The sequence below is a fragment of the Pezoporus occidentalis genome, unplaced genomic scaffold, assembly GCF_034315485.1.
Source record: "Pezoporus occidentalis ecotype Australia unplaced genomic scaffold, CSIRO_AGI_Poc_V1 ctg482, whole genome shotgun sequence".
Lineage (NCBI taxonomy): Eukaryota > Metazoa > Chordata > Aves > Psittaciformes > Psittacidae > Pezoporus > Pezoporus occidentalis.
Window position 1 is genome coordinate 76,201 of NW_026915816.1, and position 22,568 is coordinate 98,768.

At 40.1% G+C, this 22,568-nt stretch overlaps 1 protein-coding gene and 1 long non-coding RNA gene across 2 annotated transcripts in view; one reads left to right on the plus strand and one right to left on the minus strand.

The window, feature by feature from the left end:
- WDR33 (WD repeat domain 33) overlaps nt 1-22,546 on the plus strand; it is a 62,964-nt gene extending 40,418 nt beyond the window's left edge. Inside the window, exons 8-22 of the mRNA XM_062636580.1 lie at nt 7,264-7,390; nt 7,961-8,115; nt 8,235-8,313; nt 8,708-8,818; nt 9,618-9,712; nt 9,939-9,947; nt 10,626-10,712; nt 10,962-11,101; nt 11,467-11,619; nt 11,994-13,022; nt 15,531-15,633; nt 15,897-16,359; nt 19,916-20,082; nt 20,204-20,296; nt 21,115-22,546. Coding sequence (XP_062492564.1) covers nt 7,264-7,390; nt 7,961-8,115; nt 8,235-8,313; nt 8,708-8,818; nt 9,618-9,712; nt 9,939-9,947; nt 10,626-10,712; nt 10,962-11,101; nt 11,467-11,619; nt 11,994-13,022; nt 15,531-15,633; nt 15,897-16,359; nt 19,916-20,082; nt 20,204-20,296; nt 21,115-21,395 — 3,092 coding nt within the window. The 3' untranslated portion in view covers nt 21,396-22,546. The remainder of the gene's footprint in view (nt 1-7,263; nt 7,391-7,960; nt 8,116-8,234; nt 8,314-8,707; nt 8,819-9,617; nt 9,713-9,938; nt 9,948-10,625; nt 10,713-10,961; nt 11,102-11,466; nt 11,620-11,993; nt 13,023-15,530; nt 15,634-15,896; nt 16,360-19,915; nt 20,083-20,203; nt 20,297-21,114) is intronic.
- LOC134172944 (uncharacterized) lies at nt 16,423-20,276 on the minus strand. Its single transcript, XR_009968069.1, has 3 exons — nt 20,197-20,276; nt 19,252-20,104; nt 16,423-18,504 (listed from the first exon to the last, which is right to left on the minus strand). It is a non-coding gene; the product is annotated as an uncharacterized LOC134172944 (long non-coding RNA).
- Nucleotides 22,547-22,568: the final 22 nt, after the last annotated feature.

Genomic DNA, 22,568 nt, shown 5'->3' on the forward strand with positions numbered 1-22,568 from the left:
CTTTGTGTTTGATATGAAAGTTCTCCTGTCTGTTCCACTTCATCTCTGTGTAGAAACAGTAGTGCTTTGTAGTTTAGGCCAATGTTACGTACTCTGCTTTCTGCCAGCAGTTTAGTTCAGTAGACCTTCTGCTTCCTAGCGTACTCAGTCTTGGTGGTATTAGAAAATGCAGAGTACATTTGAAATGGCCTCTTCATTTAAAATGCAGAGTATTTTGTAAAATGGCAACTGTAAAATGCAGGGTCCATGTGTAAAGACAAATTCAGTGGCCTCTGTCTGCATCTCCCTTCTTTATCACTTACACTTGCTAATCGTCTGGATTATTGGCTGACACAAACTTTTTCCTAGAGTCTATACAAGGTTTGATAATCTCTCTGTTGTTCCCTCACCCCACCCCTGGGCCAGCTGCTGCTCACTTATACTGAGAGGAGGTGCTCATGCAGTATTTGCCTTAGAACCAAAGAAAATAGTTTTCCTAACTTCAGTGTACCTAAACTCATTATTTCCTCGCTTAACATGATAATGGTCTCATACTGTGGGGTGTTCTGTATTGGTAACCTGGCCATCAAAAGTAGCTTACATGGGTTTTTTGGTTGGCAAGAAGGGAAACAGTTTTCCTGTAAACTTGCTGCTCCTTGAAGTGAGAGGCTGGCTGGACAAGTGGTGTTCCATGGCTGGCCAGATGAACATGGCTGTCTCTAAAAGTAATTTACTTGTCTGGTAGAGAAGAGAGTTGACAGTGCTTCACCTGTCAATGGGATGTAAAAAAGTAGGATCCTGCTCTGTAGTCTCAGTCGTAAAAACATATTGAAAGCAATTCTTCCAATGAAGGAATATCAGATTGACAGATTTTGGTAGTCCTTCTGTTTTAGGCATGTTTATTAGAAGGTTCTGGGTTCACTTTGGAGTGAGGGTATATCAAATTATATGAAAGTAAAAGACTTCTTATAACTTTTTTTTCTGGAATCCATACTTCTTTTTTCCTAGGGTTTTAGTAGCTTGCTGAGAGTGGTGGCTGCTCATGTGGCCAGATAGTGTTTTGAAACTTGGATTAACCTCTAAACTAGGTGTTTGGACTATGCTTTTCTCTTGCAACAGCCATAATCACCAGCAGAACTTTAATGAACATCCAGCAGGATGTTCAAGGAAATAAGTGCTGAAAATTATTAGTGATGGTTACTCTTAGCTTTTTTAGAACTATTTGTTCTCTTCCTGAGTTGGGAACAAAGTATTCAACTTACAACCTTGACTGAAATTGCAGTCAGAACACAGAGCTGGTAGTAAGTTCTGTCCACTGATTTCCTTCCTTTTCCCTTCTCTCACTAAATTGTCATGCTGAAATTTAGGATGCATCAGGGTCTCTTAATTAGTTTCAAGTTAATTTAAAAATGTATCTAATACTGTGATTCTGCCAGTTTTGATGGTACAGGCTGTGAGCAGACTCCAAAACACTTGTATAGTTTCTGTTTGGAGGACTTGACTGGGAACACTATGATGTGAAAGCTCACACTTTCCCAGGATACTTTCTGTTTTGTTATGCTGCCCAGCAAACTGGTTCTGTGCCCAGATATAAAGCTCCAAATCTATGGGAACTGCAGACTAATGATTGCCAAAACCATTCTGTTTCTCATCGTTAAAGTTCATACCTTTTCTTCCCTTGAAGGACCACCAGTTGTTCTATTTCTGGGCATGGCTACACTGTCCCCTTTTCTGTATGGCATTATGTAGTACTTGCCATGCATGTTAGACGAGAGATCAGTCTAGTCTGATAGCTTAAGACAGTAAATACTCATTAGAGGCACTGCAAGATCTTTCAGATCCATTGACTAGTATTAAATGCTTGAAGGTGCCAGAAAACAAGCAATAGTAAATTGTGCGATATTTTCCCTCTGAGAGTGGGGTTTTGTCTCTTTTTCAGCTGTTTGTTACAAGGAATGAGAATTTTTCTCATGGTTGCTGTTCATTTTTAATGTTTCTTGTACAACATTTGTTTTTAATATCATTAAATGTAAATATCGTTGTAAATAAATATTTTCTATTGACGAAAAGCAAGTGTGTTGCTGCTTTCAAAGTAGGCTGGTTAATTTTTGGGCAGAAAAAAACATCTGGTCCCAGCTACTTGACAAATAGTGTAACCAGCAAAAAAATAAAGGATGATTTTCTGCCTTTTGCAGTTTAAAAAAGCCCTCTTCATTTTCTGATGAATACCTGCAAATGAGTTATAAGTAATAGGCCATGAGAATTTTAATAGATAACTGAGTCTGAGGGCAAAGTAGAATCCAGTCTGCTTTTCATAAGTAATTTAACTCCAACTGTGATGAAAACCTGCCTTTGTCCTTCAATTCAGCTGCCATTATTGCTAAGCACTAATATATATATATTGAATTAGAAGGTGTTGAACAGTTTTTTAATGTGGTGTGTCTTCTCCTTTCATACTTCCTGCCCTACTTTTAACTCTCGTTTCTCTTCAGCTAGCTCTGAGCTTCCTGCTGGCTTTCTGTTTAAGGTTAATAAGGACTTCTTGATGACTAATGCACTAAGCATTATGCTGCATTTTAAAGCATTGCCACATAGGTGAACTGGGTGACAGATTTAATGTTATACATAGGGGGGGTTTCTTTTTAAGTGCATAAAAGTGCACTTAAAATTAGAAAATCTGGATGTTAAGCAAAATTCGAGAAAATTGTTATATTTTTAGAGGCTAAAGTAACTTTGATAATTATCTGTGCTCAATCTAGGTAATAACTATGTCTTATGATTAGAAATTGTGAAACATGCATACTGAATTGATTTTGTCGTATAGTTCTCACTTCTAAGAGAACGTCAAACAGCTCTTTGTTTGCTGCAGACGCTGGTCTCATTACTGTGCTGTTGCACAACCTACTGTCAAACTTGGTTTCTCTCTAGATGTTTTAAGCATATACAGGAAACAACTTGATTGGGTGTAGGTAGTGCTAATGCTCAAAAATACCTTCAGGAGTTAGGGACAACCAAATCTAAAAGGAAATGTATCTCTATAGTGTTTGTAGGCTCTAGCATGAACATGCTTAATGGTTGAAACCAAAAAAGACCTGGTACCACAAATCTGAAGCAGTAGATATTTTCAGTGTGTAACTTCTGTTTCTGTTCAAAGCAGTGCATTTCAGCTGTGGAAGCTGCTCAGCATTTTACCTTCAATTCACTGAAGAATCTAAACATTCACTTTAACATACAAGTAGTCCCATTAGCTACAAACTGAACCCTGCATGATCCAGGTCCCACATACACTTGGGACACAGCTGCATTTCTTGCCCTTGATATAAACCCATACAGAAGGTACTGTCATTGAATTTCAACCAATGTAAAGAATTCAGACCACTACATGCCATTACTGATAATTACATGTACCATAACATTTGTGTCATGATTCTTTGCTGTTGTGCAAGCTGTGCAAGCCCACAAGTAGCATTAAGTTTAAACTTGGTTTTGTTGTTTGTTTTTTTTTTCTAGTGTTTCAGGATTTTTTGGAGTTCAGACTATTCCCTGAGTGGGATACGCTCAGTTAGGACTAGCACATACAAATTCTAAAGGGAACGTTTTGGGGGTTGATTACCTGTTACAGGTAATGTTGGGAAAACTCATTTCCCCTCACCTGTAATTTCAAAAACTAATCTCATGAGTGTGTACTGATTATTATGGGTTTTTTTAAACCTTCTGATTTCACAGATGAGAAAAAAAAATCCCTGTCCTGATAGAAAAGCTTTTGTCTGGGAAGAAAGCGTATTATAGAACTGTAAGAAAGAATCCCTGTACATAGATTAAAGCTCTAGCAGTCTCTCTAGATACTGTGTTTAATAAACTAACAGAGCTACAGAAAGACTGTGGGCAAATAAAGGGAAAAAAATGTGAGATTATGGGTCCAAGGTCTGGAAGTATATTGGGAGGCACTGTTCTTAATCCACTGAAGACTGAAAGGGCCTTTTCCCTTAATTCCTTATTCACCAGTCTCCCCCATTATGCTCATAAGAAAAAGCATACTGTGTATCTGAAGGTGGAGGGTTTCTGTGGTATTCATTCCTGGAGCAGAGAATAGGAAGTGAATAGGACAGATTTCAAGAGGAGCAGAGTTCACATACTGTACTGCATGGGGCAAAGAGCGCTAAATTAATGCAGTTAAAATACATTCTTAGTGTTAGCTTGATTGGTGTTATCAAAACAGTAGCTAGGGTCTTGTGGGTATGAGGTATTCAGTTCCTAAGTGAGCTTTATGTAGAAGCGAGGAATTGCTAGGGGAATGGGTGACTGTCAGATAACATTCTAAAAGCTTTCTCTAAAAACAGAATGGGCAGATTAATTCAATTTGCCCAGTAGGCTGGAAGCAACTAATAAAGTCTAAGAGGATTATGGAGAAAACTCGAGTATCTTCCTGCTCACATGCTTGTTTTCCATTATCTTTGACTTGCAGGTGTCTGTGTTCCCCTCACCCCACCTTCTTTTTGGGGGTGGAAAGTCATAGCTTGGACAGTAGTAGGACCTGATGTCTCTGCAGATCCTTTGGAAATAGTCTGCTACAAAGGGCCTGCTCTTCTGAGAGGTGTTCTGTTATTTTGGAGATAAAGATTACAGGAAGGTGAACATTACTGTGTGCTGATGAACAGGCTTCAAGTCTGACCAATGCAAGTAGAGGATATCCAGTTCTATTTACTCCCCACTTAAAACAGCATAAGAGAACCACGTGTCTTTAAAAGAACAAAACAAATCCAAACAAATAGAATAGCCTTTAGAAAGGGTCACTCCTAGGGGAAAGGATATAATAGGAAAAAAAATAGCTATAGCAGTAAACCTGATATATCTGTAATTGATAGTTTATACACAGTTGCATTATAAAATATCTCTATATATAGAGAGAAAATATATAGGTATACAGTCTAGATATAATCTAGACTGTAATAAAAAGGGAGTGATCCAAAACAACTTTTTTACACTTTTTTACACTTTTTTACACAACTACTACATTCAGTAAGTCATATATGCAGAAATCAGGGGAGAGGGGGAAATCAAGTCCTTAATTTATGTGTGCTTTTCCAGGCTTGCGACGTACTGGATTTGAACTAATGCTATTACCCATAATCTTATTATAGCTTGTTACGCTATAACGAGTGTTATGCTATCAGTGTTTTAATTAATGGGGTTGTGACTACAGTCACAAAATGTATTACAACATTTTGACTACAGCTCAAAAATGTATATGAAAAGTATTATTAGAGAAATACTTTTGCATCTGAACTTTTAAGAGAATCTACATATGCTTGTTTTTATTTTCTGTGGGGTTTTGTAAAAATGAGAAAATACTTTTTTATGCTTGGACAGTAACTCATGATTTTAAACAAGTTCAGTTTATGAAGAGTCTTTACCTTCAGTCCTTCGTCTCAGTTTATAGGCCTTTCATTTCCATGACTTCTGACCACTCACGCATTTCAATTTGTTTATCCATAAAGACAGGAGATGTTGTAATATCTCTGCGTTTTACAGATGGGCTCAGGGGCAGAAAGAGTGCACGTGTTGTTCAGAGAGGAATCCCCATCCCCGCTCTCCTAGGTCAGAGAGACATACATGCAACTATTGAAGTTACTGAGCAAAAGCTGTCTACAATCAACAAATAAGGAATGTAAACTACAGAGATTTGCATTAATTAAGGTTTGCTGAGTGTGATGCTTGGTGACAGGGGTTCTGTACCACAGAAGAGTCCAATTCCCAGGTCTCAGCCTAGAACTAAAAACTGAAAATAAGTACAAAGGAAAATGTACCAGGCTGCATTTTCTCTGGAGTTCTGTTTTAAATACATTTTCTGCATTATCTCTCTCATTACAAATAATAGTACATACGACTGTCGGCAGAAAGAAGGGAAGCAACAGGCAGTGTCAGTTGCTCTAATTTGAAAAAGAAAAAATAAGGATGAAGAAAGAAATTAAGACCAAGCATCGTGGTGCTTACGATGGTCAGAAGCCTGCTGATAAATTCTTAATGATTTATCTTCTCTGGTTTCAAGTTCTGAGTCTTTTAAGCCTGCTGTCTTTTATGACCTTTCAGCTTTGTGGTCTAGGCCTAGTGCATAGTGACTATCAAACCTGGCTTCTGACCAGCTGATTAGTCTGGTGCTGTCCCATCACTCACTCCCTTTTGAGGACTTTAAAAGCATGGGGCTTCAGTTGCTCTGCTCACCAGTATGGCTCTGACCTTGAACTGGATTGCCCCTTCTGAGCCTTTTTTCCCTCAGGGTACATATTTAGGCTGGTTTAACTCAGGTCTTGGAAGAAACCCTAACCCTTACTTTAATGGGAAATCTTTGTCTTTCAGGGAACATGCTACCATTTTTCCATACCATTTTATAACTTCAGTGCCTTTATGTTGTAGACAGCCCTTCCTTTCCCATATTGCTTTTTTCTTTAGTTCCTGCGTGCTGCCTCATTTCCTGGTATTAACTGTTGTCTTTCCCTTAAAGTGGGCTGGCATGGAGAGAGATCAGAGAAAGAAATTAATGCTTGGTATTTCTTCTCTAAATCCCTATAGTTCAGCTCAGAAACCTTGTTTTGTTGTGTAGCAGGAGCAGGCATTTCTTCTTGCAGATCTTACGTCATATGAGCAGCAGTGATTCTCTGTCAAGGTCAGTCAGTCTGTTTAAAGTGAAATGATATCACTGGGGTGATCCTTAACTCTTGAGCATTAGAAAAACCTGAATCCCTCTGACCTGGTAAGAGGTTGTATTTCATACGATATCTTTTCATCATATGCTAATTTAGTTTTCAGATCCATAATGTCATTTCTTTGTTTACGGACAGGACAGCAAAAGCGTACTGATAGGACAGGAATAAATGTGTTTGCTTTTGATTTCTGCAACATTTCACAGATAGGGAAGTGCCACAGTGGTTCTTTCCCTTTCCGATTCCATACAAACTTTCTATCAGGGTTATGTTTAAAACACTGTAATAATACAGGGCCAAAGCCTAAAGAAAAGTACCAGTTTGAGCAGAAACTTCTTAGAGAGTTTTGATGTTGTTGAAGTGAGCTTTGTTTGAGGATGTAATCCAAGGAGTAGGTGGTCCCAGTGATTAGTGGGAAGAAAGGCACCTAAATCAAAGGAGATTTTATTTAGTTTGCTTGGGTTTTGTGACCTGTGCTCTGTGATGGTCTTCATTCAGTTTTACATCACAGTTACAAAGTGTGTACCCTTTCATTTTTCAGCATCTGAAATCTCAAAATGAACAATTTTTATCTCCTTAACAGGACATGGAGCAGATGTGAAATGTGTTGACTGGCATCCTACAAAGGGATTAGTTGTATCAGGAAGTAAAGATAGCCAACAGCCCATTAAGTTCTGGGATCCAAAGACTGGCCAGAGCCTTGCCACACTGTAAGTTCTTGCCCACAGATCTTGATTTGCTGAAACACAAGCTAATTTCATAAAGCTTTTTCATTCCTTTCTTAGCTTTTTGTCTTGCATCTTTTCATCTGTACCCGATTGCTTCAAATATGAAGCTCGTGCTTTAGCTCTGCCAGAAAATCTAGAGGTTAGATGAAGACGAGTCTACACTTGGAAAATTGTGACTTTAATATGGAATATGAATTTAAATTTCCTTTGTCCTTCTCTGTAGGCCTCTTGCTCACACAGTTCTCATGTGAAAGCAAACCTGAGATATGGAAACACAAATGAGATGTTTCATCTGGCTGATAAAAATTTCTTACGCTGCATGGGAAACATGCACAGTAACTGAACACTGTCACGATGGGCACTACCAGTTGCTCTGAAGTATCCAGGAACAGGATTGAGGCATAGGGCCTTTGCACAGAAAGCCGCAGTATTCTGGATTAGTAGCTTGAACTACTTTGCTATTGATCAGAATATTTGGGACTGGTAAATTATCAGGGTTTTAGTGTGTCTGAGAAATCAGTATCGGGACAAACAGTCTATCTCTGCTTGCAGGCATGCTCATAAAAACACAGTGATGGAGGTGAAACTGAATCTGAATGGCAACTGGCTGCTAACAGCTTCTCGTGATCATCTCTGTAAGCTCTTTGATATTCGTAATCTGAAAGAAGAACTTCAGGTCTTCAGAGGTCATAAAAAGGAGGCCACAGGTCAGAATTTGTTATATTCTGTGGATTTGGATTAAAAATTAAAGTTTTTGAGATCCTGATTTCCATTCATTAGAAATCCTGTGTTGTACTGTCTGATTGTGGTTTACTTTGTATTTCAGCTGTGGCCTGGCATCCTGTTCATGAGGGGCTGTTTGCCAGTGGAGGATCTGATGGTTCTTTGTTATTCTGGCATGTTGGGTATGTGGCATTTTCATCAGCATGTTAGATAGGTATTGGTCAGATGTGCTTCACTGATGAAGTTTTCCTGTGCAGATGTGTTTTTAAAGGACACAGTTGCTTGCACAGAAAATAGCTTTTTGTTGAGAGGGTGATGAATGTTTCAAAATCCTGGTTTCTTAGAGCTTGTTCTGAGATGTTATAATTATTTTGTTTCTAAATGTACAGTTAAAATCCCTTCGTTACTGAGCTCCTTATTGAGAACAATTGAGAATGTTCAATTCACCCAATGGAAAAAAAAACAGGCTTATGTTTAGCAAAATATGGGACAGAGGAACAACTGAATAGCAAAAGGTTTATATTGTGGCAGATACTCACCAGTGTCATGACTGATTTGTTTATTAATACACTTCAGGGTTGAGAAGGAGGTTGGTGGAATGGAAATGGCCCATGAGGGAATGATCTGGAGTCTGGCGTGGCATCCCCTTGGACACATTCTTTGTTCAGGCTCAAATGATCACACGAGGTATTCTCAAGTATTTAAAGAAAAAGATCTAAGGGAATGTATATACATTGGAAAGGTGCATGGCATCAGTGAACAAAGAATAGATGGGGATGATTCTGGTCATGTGCAAAGCAGAGACACAAACTTACCTGAATGGGAAGGCACTGACTTTTTACACTGAAAGAAGTGTCTAACGTCTTTCTTTCATCTAAGGAAGCCTTAAAAATACTAGGATTTGGGTTTTATGAGAGCTTTGAAATCTCCTGAAGAAATTCTTAAGAAAGAATTGTTGTAGTTTCTTGCTAAAGAAATATTCTTAACCTCCACAGCATTTTTTTCCTGCAGATCATCTGCTGGCCATGTCTGTCTTTTCACATTGCAAGCATGTTTGGAGGCACAAAATACATGCGTTTAGGTTGAACATGCTGTAAACATGGAGTGTTCTATAAGTGGAGTAAATTTTTCTATGTGGATGTGTGTATTGACAAGTTTAGCTGAGTGTAAGGATGTATTTGAATTGAGTGAGAAGTTTTTTGAATGGACTAGAAATATATCTGTCTGTTCAGGGTCTGATGCTGATGCTTTATCCTTATACTCCTTATATTTTGAAGTATCTTCTGAAATGTAACTATAATTGAGTATGATAATTCTGAGGTTTTATTTTTGCTTTGAACCTCACACCTAACGTTCAGATCTAGCACTGCACTTGATCTAGTAAGAGTTGAATCCTTATATAATCAAGATAGCACACTATAAAAGTTAAAGAATTTATTACATTAATCAGACCCTTATTTGAGATCATATAACTTCCTTTTGACAGCAAGTTCTGGACTAGAAATCGGCCTGGAGATAAGATGCGAGATCGTTACAACTTGAATTTGCTGCCTGGGATGTCGGAAGATGGCGTGGAATATGGTAAGGCAATTTCCCTTAATATGGAAGGAAGAGGGTTGGGCTCAGGAAACAAGCCTTGGTCGTTAGCTGACACTAGAGTGCAGCCTCTAGGTAAGGTGATGAAATAGTATTATAGCATTGGTGACAACCTAGGCAAAGATACTTTTTCATTGAGACGACCATGATTTTACTCTCCATGTTATCGGTGATCACCATTCCAACAGTGAGTTTTCATTTGTTTCTGCAGCTCCAGGAGGTAAGACCTGCTCTGTGAATCACAGGAACAAGGTTTGGCTCGCTCTTGGGCAGTATCTCCAGTACCCTTTTCGTCTTGAAACCTTCATGTGACTTCAAGACTTCCACAGTCCTGAATGACAGCAGGAAAATCTTTCAAATTATTGAACTTGACTAAAATCTTAGCACTTTCTTAAGGTTTTATCTTGGGAATTTTAGGCTGCTCAGGGCCTACAATTGTTAAGATAATGGTAATTTGCTCTATGGCATGCCTCAGCAACCTTTTCATCTCTGGGGTTGCATCTGCTTCTTCAGATTTGGGATGATCTGCTCTTTTGTGTTTGGGAATGTTAATTGAAATGCAGCACTTTAATACAATTTAAGTTTTAAAATATATAGATTTGTTCTAACAAGAATGGGTATGGGTTATTATTTCCTTTTCTGAGGAAATGCATAGTACTATATATGGTACCGTACGTATAACTTTCCTGAAAGAATACAGTTTCTGACCTTTCGGAATGTATTTTCGAATCTGAATTTGCAGTTCTTTTAATATCCTGTAATTTGGGTATGGAATTAAAGTGACCCACCAGTTGTGAAATATGTCATGATACCAATGGTAAAAGCACATGAGAATCTCAAGGGATAAAATGATAATGTGAAGGAAACTGTTCCAAGTATAAATGTTGTTTTTCTCTAGATGATCTAGAACCCAACAGCCTAGCAGTTATTCCTGGGATGGGAATACCTGAACAATTGAAAATAGCCATGGAGCAAGAGCAGATGGGTAAGTAGTAGCCATGGGGAGGCATTTTCCTGAGCAATCCAAACACTGTGACTTCTTTGATTCTTTTCTATATTTTGATGCCACAGATGTTTGGTTTTTTTTCCCTAAAGTTCTGCATTGTGCCTATTTCCCATGTAAAGGAGGAAGAGTCGAAAACCTCTTGGTCTTTTTTGTGAAATAAGCTATAGAGTAACAGTGTTTCTCTGTAAACCTGCATTGCTCTGACTGTTTGTCTCTCTGGTGCTAAAGGGAAAGATGATTCCAATGACATTGAAATGACAATCCCAGGACTGGACTGGGGAATGGAGGAGGTAATGCAAAAGGACCAAAAGAAGGTGCCACAGAAAAAAGTGCCCTATGCAAAACCAATACCAGCACAGTTTCAGCAGGTAAGCACCTGATATACAGTGACCAGAACAACTTGTTAGTTTTCCAACTTCAGAAAGTGTGTGACTGTTGAATTGCTTTGGATTTTCAGAACCAGCTCTTTGGTATCAAAACCCACTGCAAAATAATTTACCACAGTAGTTAATTTAATTACTATTTAAGCATAAAATATTTGGTTACATCCTTATATCTTGTAACTGTACCTGGAAAATAGTATGTTACAAGATATGGAAGTTTTATTCAGTATTGTTTTTAGCTTCTGTATATCCACCTTACACAGCATTCCAGCATATCCTTTCCTAACGCAGCAGTATATCACATACACGTTGCTCCACAGAATTCATCTTGTGTTTACTCTTCTCTATAGGCATGGATGCAGAATAAAGTTCCTCTGCCTCCCCCACCTGAGCCATTGAATGATAGAAAGGAAGATATTAAGCTGGAGGAGAAAAAGAAGACACAGGCAGAGATTGAACAGGAAATGGCAGCACTTCAGTACACAAACCCGCAACTCTTGGAGGTATGTATGTAAAGACAGATATTAGCAGATTTGTTTGAGCAAGTGGTCTGTGTGAAATGTTTGGACCTCAACCTTAAAATTAGCATCTTATTTTTGTCTTCACCTTTTAAACCCCCCCCCCCAAACCCACAAACCAACCAACTAAGCATCTAATTGGACTTAATGCATGATGCTTTGACACCTTCAATGAGGCTCCCACATTTCAGTTAACTCATACCAATGTATGGATCTCTGCAGTTGTACTGCTGTTAATGGAGAGAAAAGCACTAAACCTTTTTAAACTCCTGAGAAACGAGAGCATTGCTTCTGATATTTTAGTTGTTACATATACTTCTGTGCTTGGCTTATTATCTGAGTGTCTCTTCTTTGGGCAGCAATTGAAGATTGAGAGACTTGCACAGAAGCAAGCTGAACAAGTGCAGCCACCACCTCCAGGAGGCTCTCTTCACGGACCCCAGCCTTTTCCAGGCCAAGGCCCAATGTCACAGATGCCTCAAGGATTTCAGCAGCCTCTTCCTCAGCAGATGCAAATGAATATGCCTCAGATGGGACCTCCTGGTCCACAAGGACAGTTCAGACCTCCGGGACCCCAAGGGCAAATGGGACCTCAGGGTCCTCCATTACACCAAGGAGCTGGAGGTCCACAAGGGTTCATGGGACCACAGGGACCTCAGGGGCCTCCACAAGGAATGCCACGGCCTCAGGATTTACATGGACATCAAGGAATGCAGAGACATCCAGGTCCTCATGGGCCAATGGGACCTCCAGGCCCACAGGGCAGTGCTGGCCCACAAGGCCACTTGGGACCACAGGGTCTGCCTGGGTCTCAGACTCATTTAGGACCACAGGGTCCACCTGGCCCACAAGGTCACTTGGGTCCTCAAGGTCCTCCCGGTGGTCAAGGAATGCAAGGGCCACCTGGTCCCCGTGGAATGCAAGGACCTCTTCCTCATGGCATGCAAGGAGCTCCAGGATCTCAAGGGATGCAAGGCCCTATATCTCAAGGGCCTTTGATGGGACTTAATCCAAGAGGGATGCAGGGTCCACCAGGACCCAGAGATAACCAGGGACCTACTCCACAAGGGATGATGATGGGTCATCCGCAAGAAATGAGAGGTCCTCATATGCAAAGTGGTTTACTAGGACATGGTCCCCAGGAGATGAGAGGTCTCCAGGGGCCCCCACCTCAAGGTACAATGTTAGGACCACCGCAAGAATTGCGTGGGCCACAAGGCCAGCAGGGACCTCCACAAGGCTCTTTAGTAGGGCCTCAAGGAAACATCCAAGGACCTCAGGGACAACCAAACCCTTCAAGGGGGCCGCACCCTTCCCAGGGGCCTCTGCCTTTCCAGCAGCAGAAAACACCTCTGTTGGGTGATGGGCCTCGTCCCCCATTTAATCAGGTATGTATCACAAGGTCTGTATAATGAGAGTGTTAAGAATGTAGGAATTATAATGTCATGCAGTAGAAATGCAAAGTAACTGCTGAGAGGCTGAAGGTTTGGTATGCTTGCCGAAAGTGAGGCCTCAGGAAAACTTAAATGCTATTGAAAAGAGTTATGTAGCTTGGAAACAGCAGAGGTAACTGTAGAAAAGGGATTATTGAAAGCACTGGTATTGAAATCAGTCTGCTATGAAAATATGTAACTCCAGTTGTTTTAATTTGAAGACACTGAACTGTTAATGGGGAGTTTCCTGGGGAGCAGGTAAGCACTCATAAGAGTGATATCTAAGCAAACTGAAACTTTTATGTAATAATCAAAGCAAGTTACTATCATCTCACAGTTGTCCCAGGGTTAGATAACCCAAACCATGGGAGGAATTTACCATAGATGCTGGCACATCTGTAATCTGCTTGGGTCTGGTTGAATTTACCAGTTCAGACTGAGTGCACAGGAACACAGTTTCAGTACCCACATCCACCCTGCTTCCTGCCTTGATATGGAAATACTTTACCTACCTTTGTACTTTGTGGAGCACAAGTTAAGAGTGCATTCTGCAGCAGCTTATGAGTTATGCAGAACCTGAAAGGCTTGTGGAAATGCAGTATTACAGCTTTGGCTTCCTGTCTTGTCAAAGCACAATTTGTTGCTTTGTTTGGAATAGAGGTTTTTGTTAAACACTGAGGAAACTCATTCAGTGAGTGCCAAAAACTGGTGCTTTGGTTAAACACCAGTGGTGTAAATTTAAGAAGTTCGTTAAAGCTTATTATTGTAAGTGTATGCTAAATATATGAGAAATCTTGGAACTCCAGCAAGGTTTTAGTCAAGAACAGCAGAAGCATTGTGTAGAGCTGGATCTTACCTAGTAAGGGGATTTATTTGTTCTGGACTCAAGTCAACATTCAGTCATTAGTAAAGTGGGTTTGGTGGTTGTGTTGTTGTGTTGGAGATTTTTTAATAGGCGTTGGAACAGGCCTTTTATTACGATTTTTTTTTTTCCAAATCCCTTATGATATTACTCAATGCAAGTACACTACAAAACTATGATGTTTGTAGTATATATTTGTGTGCTTTTTGTTGTTGTGCACTCGACTGCAGTTGAATATGGGTTTAATTGAACACCCATCTTTCAAAATATGATGGGAAAAATACATGAAGTAACTTACTGCTTCTTTGTAAAGAGAAAGAAAAAGGTAGTGTTTATAAAAAATAAATGTAGAGCATGAAAATTACTTAACTTTGATTCATGGAGAGCTTAAGCAGTGTAATCACAAGTACAATGACAGTGAATGGAGAAGTTTAAGTATTTACAAACTACCTACAGTCTGGAGAGATTTTTAGAAGCCGATATGAAAGCCAAGCATAAATCTTTTCAAATTAGACCTGTGTGGGGAAAAAATAGTCTGTGTTCAGGGTTTTCTGGTATGGGTTTGGGGGGATTTTATTTTTTGGTGATGCCAACATAAAAAAGGTTTTGTGCAGCCATCTTGCAGGTGTCAAGTCTGTCCTGTTCACAGTGTAAATTACATAGTTCCAGTCGAGTACAAACCCCAGATGATGACTTTTTGTCTGGCTTTTGCTATTTAAAGGCAGAATCGGACAGTTCAACTGTACTGTTTCCTGGCCAATGTTGTCATAGTGGGCCCAGTGTAAAAGTGGTACCTGTAGAAATCTTTCATGGGTTTGTGATAGTGAATTTAAAGATTATTATTTTATCCTTTGAAATTCACAAAAGAAGAGAGAAAATAACAAAATACTTACACATACTTAATTTTTCCTTTGGGATCATGTTACTTGCACAAACATCTGCTTGTTCCACTCTTTCTGCTTGAGAAAAGCTGCTACACTGCCTGCTTTTAGCCCTGTCATTGCTTACTAACCCATTAACGTGTCTTGATGCTTAGCCAGGTGTTAGGACTTGCTTTTGATCCTAGATGATGTTTTGATCCAGCATGTTTAAAATGAAACTCATGTATTTCCTTGTGAAAAGTTTACAAGGATTATTTGTAAAAGTCTTTATTTTTTCTTTGGCATTGTTTTATTTTCTTCATTTCCAAAGGAAATCTTGGTCTGTGCAGTTCTTTAACTGCATTTAAATCAGTACCTGATATTTTTCAATCAAATAGACAGTTTCCTCATCTGCTCTAACAGATGCTCTGTTAGAATATGTTAACTCTAGCTAGAGTGAGCTTTTAATATCTTTGGTTGTTATGGGTAAAATTCTAATCCCTAAAAAGCCAAGTTTGCTATAAAATGATGTGTTCCTCAGACAGTGACTGAAAAGCATTACTGATGTGAATGTCTGACAGATTAGGCTGAAACCCTTGGAAAAGCAGCTGTTTCTCTCGTAATACCTGTGTGGATGCAGTCTTTATGTAAAGAAAATTGTTTTGCCCCTTAGAAAATGCTTAAAAACAAAAATACTCACCCATGGCAATTCACATGGCTTTTCTTATTATATGCTCATAGGATGGACAGAACCCAGGTCCTCCACCACTGATACCAGGACTGGGGCAGCAGGGAGGACAAGGTCGCCTTGGCCCTCACAACCAAGGACCAGGTCTTAATAAAGGTATGTTTATTCTTCTGTGAGTAATTCTACTGAAGAGGCTGTTCCAGTGCAGTGCCTTGAGACAGAAAAAGCTACAGCAGAGGACAGGGCCATGACAGAGAGGAAAGCTTCTGTAGACTTGGGCTGGAAGGAAACGTTGTGCCAGAAGAGAGTGATGTAACGTGAAATGTATAGTGTGTACTTTTTAGAACTGCACGAACTAGGGCATCCTAAAGCCTTTTTAGAAACCATTACAGAAGTCTGCTATGATTTTTTCCCTCAAGGTGACTCCCGTGGTCCACCAAACCATCACATGGGCCCTCTCTCAGATAGAAGGCACGACCAGAACAGTGGTGGTCCTGACCATGGGCCTGAGAGAGGGTTGTTTCGAGGTGGCCAGGAGTGGGGTGATGGTAGAGACAGCAGGGGCATGCCAGATAGACGAGGACCTCACCCAGATTTCCATGATGACTTTGATCGACCAGATGACTTCCGTGACGACTTCCATCCAGATAAGAGATTTGGCCATCGATTACGGGAATTTGAGGGGAGAGGAGGCCCACCGTTGCAAGATGAGAAATGGAGACGAGGTGGACCTGGGCCTCCCTTTCCTCCTGATCACAGGGAATTTGAAGGAGGGGGTTCTAACCGTGGGCCTCCTGGTGCTTGGGAAGGACGCAGACCTTCAGATGATAGATATCCACGGGATCCTGAGGATGCACGCTTCCGAGGAAGACGAGATGAGAGGTAAGAATTAATCTATTCATTTTTGTGGGGGGTTAAAGGGTAAATGGAGGGAATTCTTTCTTCCTGGTTTCCTCTTCATTAAGGAGTCTATCTGTTTCAGATTTATAAACTGGAAACCAATAAGGAAATGAAAACTCTAATATACCTGAGTATAGAGTCCATAAAAATCATTCAGTAATAGAAGAAAAAAATGGTCATTGTACACAGCAGCTTCCGTGTCTTTAAACAGTAAGTAAAGAGAAGGCAGGAAATTTTTAGAGAAGATCCAGTGACACAGGATGAAGATTTGAGACCGTTTTGATGAAAATTGAGAGGAAACTTGGAGGTTAAAGTGACAAACTTTTGAACACTAGAAGTGGATTTTGAGACTTTGTCTCCAGTCACAAACTACAGCATGACTGTAGGGACTGTAGAATGAGATGTAAGATACTTGTAAGGAGTAGAACAGTGATCCTGCTATCAAATATAAGGGACAGAGCTACAGCATCTGCTGGACTGTTGAGACTATTTTCTCATGGGTTTGCTTGTAGAGATTTTATTTCTCTTTCTAACTTTATTTCTTAATGCCAAGCAAAGAACTCGGAGATACCCAACTTACAGCAATGTCCACATCATTGCTCAGTTTCCAAATAAATTAAGGGATGAATTTGTGTCTAGTTACAAATGTAAATATGGAGGAATTATGCTAACTCAGCAAGATTAACTGTCATTGAAATGGCTTCACATTCATGCTAGTTTAACTGGGTTAAATTTGGCCTCCAAGGTCTAAGCCTCTCACTGCCCACCAACTCTGTATGTATAAGAACATGTACAAATATCTTGTGGTCTCCACATAATGTGAACTTTGTGTGTTTTAGTTGCCTTTTTAATCGTTTTCTTACATTCCTTTTACTTTGCATCTACACAGCTCTTCTTTTAGCTATTTTCTTCCTAGCTCTGTAAAGCTGTACCTTCCTTTTGTGTGAAGAGTATGAAAAGAAATGAACAATAACTAAGAAAAGGTAACAAAGCCATTTTTAAAAAGTAAAAGTAGAGAGAATCCAAGCTGAATGCCCTGCAGTACAGAACTCTAAGATGCAGCAGACAACGCTTTTAGAAGCTCAGTAGAGATTTTCAAATCTTACCTTGGAAATGCTGTGGGACTGGAAGGTATTTTATGATGATCCTGAGTTTTAGAAAGGTTTCAGGAAGATTCTAAGGACCTTGTGACCTGTAAGTCTAACTTATTAACTAAGAGGAGTCTGTTTGTCAGAGTGCAAGTGTTTGTACAGTCTGGTTTAAAAGGAATCAGCACAGGGCTCTAAAAGGCTTATTGTGCTTGCAAACTTAATGAACTCCTTTGAATGAAGGCAAATTAAGTGCCATTTACTGCAGATGCTGAGGTGAACTCAAGAACCCCAACTCCTCATTTAGCTGACTTGGTTAGGAACTTAGACTGTAACTGGTTTGATGAAGCATGAAGGAAGTGTGTGTATGTGTGTTTCTCTCTAATTTCCCGTCCTTTTCATCCCTGTCCTGTTCTTACTGTACCTATGCACATTAACATGATGCTTCTACTGTAGAGACGTGCCTCTTCCTGCCTGCTAATCTGCACAGTCTGTAGTTCTGTACGTTAAGGTCCTAGGCCTCAAGGAAGAAGATCCAAGAGCAGTCTAAACAGAAACTGAGCCCTATGCAAGGCAGGGGTTTACACATGACTGATATGAAATAGAATATACATAACACAATATTAGGAGCTGTGGCTATGTCAGGCATAGGTGTGATAGATTTCAAAACTAAACCATGTCCATAATGTTGCCTGGAAACAAAAAGGAAAGGCCCTATTCCTGCTAGCCATAAGACTTTGTGTTGCAAATCTTGGTGATGTACACGCTAAGCAGAATCATACCATATCAGTATTAAAATGGGAGGCCCTCTAAAGAACATCAAGGAGACTGTGCTGTTTCAAGGCTAAACAATATTGCAATGTGATCATCTGAACCATTTGTACCTAAAACTGCTCAGTTTGTTCTCCCAGATCATCCAGGTTAATGTAAAATGGTTCATTGTCCATACACAGCACTCCCTCCATCCACTGTTGTACCTCTACAGGCACAGCAGCCTCCTCTCTGTGTTGTGGTTGTTCTCTGGGAGGTGGAGACAGACCTATTGTTTTTCATGAAACATAAATTGTAAAAGTTTAACACTATTGTATTGTGTTCTGACTACTGTTAAAATATTTAACTTTGTAATTAAAAGGTTAATGTTGTTAAAATTCTAAATAAAAGTATCTAAAGTTTTGCTTGTAATAGGATGCACCGTGTCGTTAATGAGCTGGGGAAGGGGACGCTGCACAAAGCAAACACCATCCCTGTATTATGGAGGTTACAGTTTGGCCAGCGTGGAACTGGGAAGAGAGGGGAGGTGGGGGGCATCAGTGGGAATGGGCAAACAGTGCCCTGCATGATGTGTGCTGCTGCTGAGGGGTGGGCAGGAGCAGCGTGGGGTCGCACTGACCGTGAGCACTCCTGAACCAGTGTGCCTGCACTGCATAAAGCTCCCGCCTGTGCTTGCACAGAAACGGGGCTGTAAACTAAAGCAGTCCTAACAACCGGCGCTAGACAGGGCGCACTTCTGGAGGTGCAGTAGCACACAGAACACATCTGTGCTGCAGGTGTTTAAACTGGCAAGGTGAAAACCGAAACTACCGGTGTTCATGCAGCCACCTACAGGCTTACCTGAAGTGGCGCTGACATTTCATTAAGAACCATTCTTCTCTCTGAACACCTCAGTTAAAACCTCAGTGTGATACTGGAGGAGCTACAGTCGTTTCACATGAGATGCACAACCCAGTCATAGCAAATTACTGCCACGGGACTTAGTAGACATTATCAATTTCAGTGTCAAAACTACCTTTTGCAAAGCAAAATCCTTCATTATCGCAGCTGAATAAACTGCTCTTCAGGTTGTAGAATGCCACTGTGCATGCTGGTCAACAGTCACCCTCATCCCTACAGAGCCAAAGGCTCTCTAGATTCATCTGCTAAAACTGTAAACTGAGAAGAATGGAACAGAAAAGAGAATGTTTTAGGTTAGCAAAAACCAATGGAATGAGATGCTGATGTGTTCTGTTATAGTCATGACTCTCATTGCTTGAATTCTTCCAGTTTGTTTTTATCACTACAATGGAAGGGAAAAAAAATGGAAGGGGAAAGAAGACCACCACATTAAGGGAAATTCACTTATACTTTACCTTCTGTTTGTCATCACTCACAGATTTCTCCCCCCCTCCCCTTATTAAATGAATACAGTATATTTGAAAGTATTTTTCTTGTTTGAGAAACAAACACAATCAGCAGAAGGAAATAAGGGGAAACTACAAAAATGAATAGACAAAGTGCTCAAAGGCAGAAAACGAGCACTTTTCCACCTACAAATCCTATTCTAGTAACTGTATGTGCTACAGTATTAAGTAAAACAGTTCAGAAATGAGTTGATGATTAAACTGAAGCTGGCTGAAGTTTCTCAATCTAAATTCTGTCTAAAACCCACATTTGTACCATGTTCTTTCTTGTAGCTTCAGAAGAGGAGGACCCTCAAGACATGAGGGCCGGGGACCCAGGGGGAGAGATGGCTTTCCTGGACCTGAAGATTTTGGGCCAGATGATGCTTTTGACTCTCCAGATGAAAACTCAAGAGGAAGGGACCATGGTGTTCGGGGGCGAGGTCGTGGTGCTGTGAGAGGTGAGTGGAACATTCTTCCATACTGAAATGCTAGGATAAGGAAGCAAAGACACTTCCTGGGCAAATTACAGTATTGTCATGAATCCAACGTCTCCTGTCCACTGCATCTCTTACTGCGCAGGAGGCCGGAAGGGTTTACTTCCCACTCCAGATGAATTTCCACGCTTTGAAGGAGGGCGGAAACCAGAATCCTGGGATGGAAACAGAGAACCAGGTAAAAACTGGAGAGGTTTGTTTAGATAACTTCAGACTTCTGTAATATAACCAACCAATGACCAAAAAACTTAGGTGTAAAAATCACTTCTTCTTCCTGTACCTCACATGCTCATGAACAGTCTTTTACTATAAGAACACCAAAACATAGCTCTTTGGACTTCTAAATTCAAGAAAAAAAATACTATACATAATTTAACTGGCTCCAAATGCAGGTGCCTCAGCAAACAAATTTATTATGGCCTCAAAGCCTCAATTTTAAGTTGATTTACTGTACAGCCTGGGACTGCCTGTTGTTGTCACCTGTGGATGAGTGAAGTACATACCTGGGGATTTTTTGAGGTGTACGTTAAAGCCGATGGTAATCTTTCTCTTGGGTGGCATCTTCTGTTGTTGCAAAAATCATGTTTTCAGCTGCAGTGTCTGACAGCTTACTGAAATTTGCATTTGTGTTACTAATGGGGGAAAACCTGAGTTTTCAAATGTCATGGAAAAAACACAAATGAATAGATGCAGATATGAACATCTCTAAAATACATGAAAATACACTGGAAAGAACCCTTTAGATTTATCACTTTCATTCCCATCATCCTTTAGAGACCAGTTTTACCTTTAGCTTTCTTAAAACTTACTCATCTAATGTTTGCTTGTTTTCCTGTTGGGATGGGGAGGGGGGGAAGCTTTATGTTAATTTTAACTTAAAATTGTGTGCCAAGTACAATGGAAAAGGTGTAAATTGATGTGACTTCCTCAAAAAAAGTGAAGAATACCAATCACGTCAACATTACTTATTGTCCTGTTTTTAATCTTCATGCTCAGGTCCTCGTCCTGATCACCCTTCTCATGACAGGCATTCTCCAGCTAACAGAGAACGTGCTTCTTCACTCCAGGGCATGGACATGGCCTCACTACCACCACGTAAACGTCCCTGGAACGATGGACCAGGGACCTCTGACCACAGAGAAATGGATGCTCCAGGTGGACCTCCAGAAGAGAGGGCCAAAGGTAAAAAGCCCCTTCTATTGAAAATCTCATCTAACACCGGCACATTTTTCAACAGTAGGCTTATCCAGAATTCCTTATCTGTTCAGAGGCAATAAAGCTGAACTGGTAAATATCTGATCTTGCCAGCTGTGAGGCTGAACACCAGTCTCATAGGAACACAAGAACGGAGGGGTTTTCTGGAACATCACATCCAAATCTTTACTCTACCTTCATGTAATCCTCTCCTTCATTGCCCTGATCAAAACCAGTTATGTTTTGGCTCCCTGTTACTCCAGCTAGAAAACTGTTACCAGCTTTTTTCCCCTCTGATTTTCAGTATAGTTACTTGTTATTCAAGCTTGTGCTAGCACCCTTTATCTGAAATATCCTTCCTGTCTCAGCTTTCACTCTGTTGGACCCAAATGTTTTAACTCTTTGCTCTTGAGCAACCTGGTCTAGTGGAAGGTCAGGGACGTTGCAATTAAATGATCTTTAAGGTCCCTTCCAACCCATATCAGCCTGTGAGTTGTCTACTTGTAAGAGTGCAAGCATAGCCATCCATGACCAGACTAGAAGTCCATCAAGTTCAGTAGCTTTTCTTTAACACTAGCCAGTAGCAGGTACAGAGGGAAGTGTTACTCTGTTCTTAACAGTCTAAGTCTGTAGTGGTATGTCCTGAAATGCTTTCTCAACCTTGAAGATCTGTAGTTCAGTGACTGGCTACTATATTTTTATATCTAATGGCTTTTGACTTACCTTTTGTGTGCTTCTCTAACTGCTTTAAGAATCATACAAACTTCTGGCATCTGCAAGATCTGCGGAGAGCTCTAAAACTTAATTGCAGTAGACTATGCTTAAAAAAAGAGGAAGGAAAATGTTTTCCTATTGCTTTAAGCCGTTTGCTCACTAATTTCATTCAATGATGTCTTGTGTTTTAACTGGAACAGCTGGAAGATGATGCCTCTTATTTCTGAATGCCATCTCTGATTGCATCAAAGTGCGATTTCCAACCTGAACTAGCTCTTCTCCAAGTCACAGCTCTGATCCGTATCATTTACTCCCCTTATTACTCTGTATATCTTATTTTCATTTTTAATTTATCCTTTTGTAAATTAAACAGGGTAACTAGCAGTTGCACACACTATTTAAGATATGGTTTATCATCTGTTTCTGTAGTCCACTTGGTTTTGTTCTCCTTTGCTTCCTAATAGCTTCTGATGTCCTATTTATTTCCCTTTTTAACTACTGAACAGTCACACGGCACCCTCATGCACCTAGCTACTGTAACC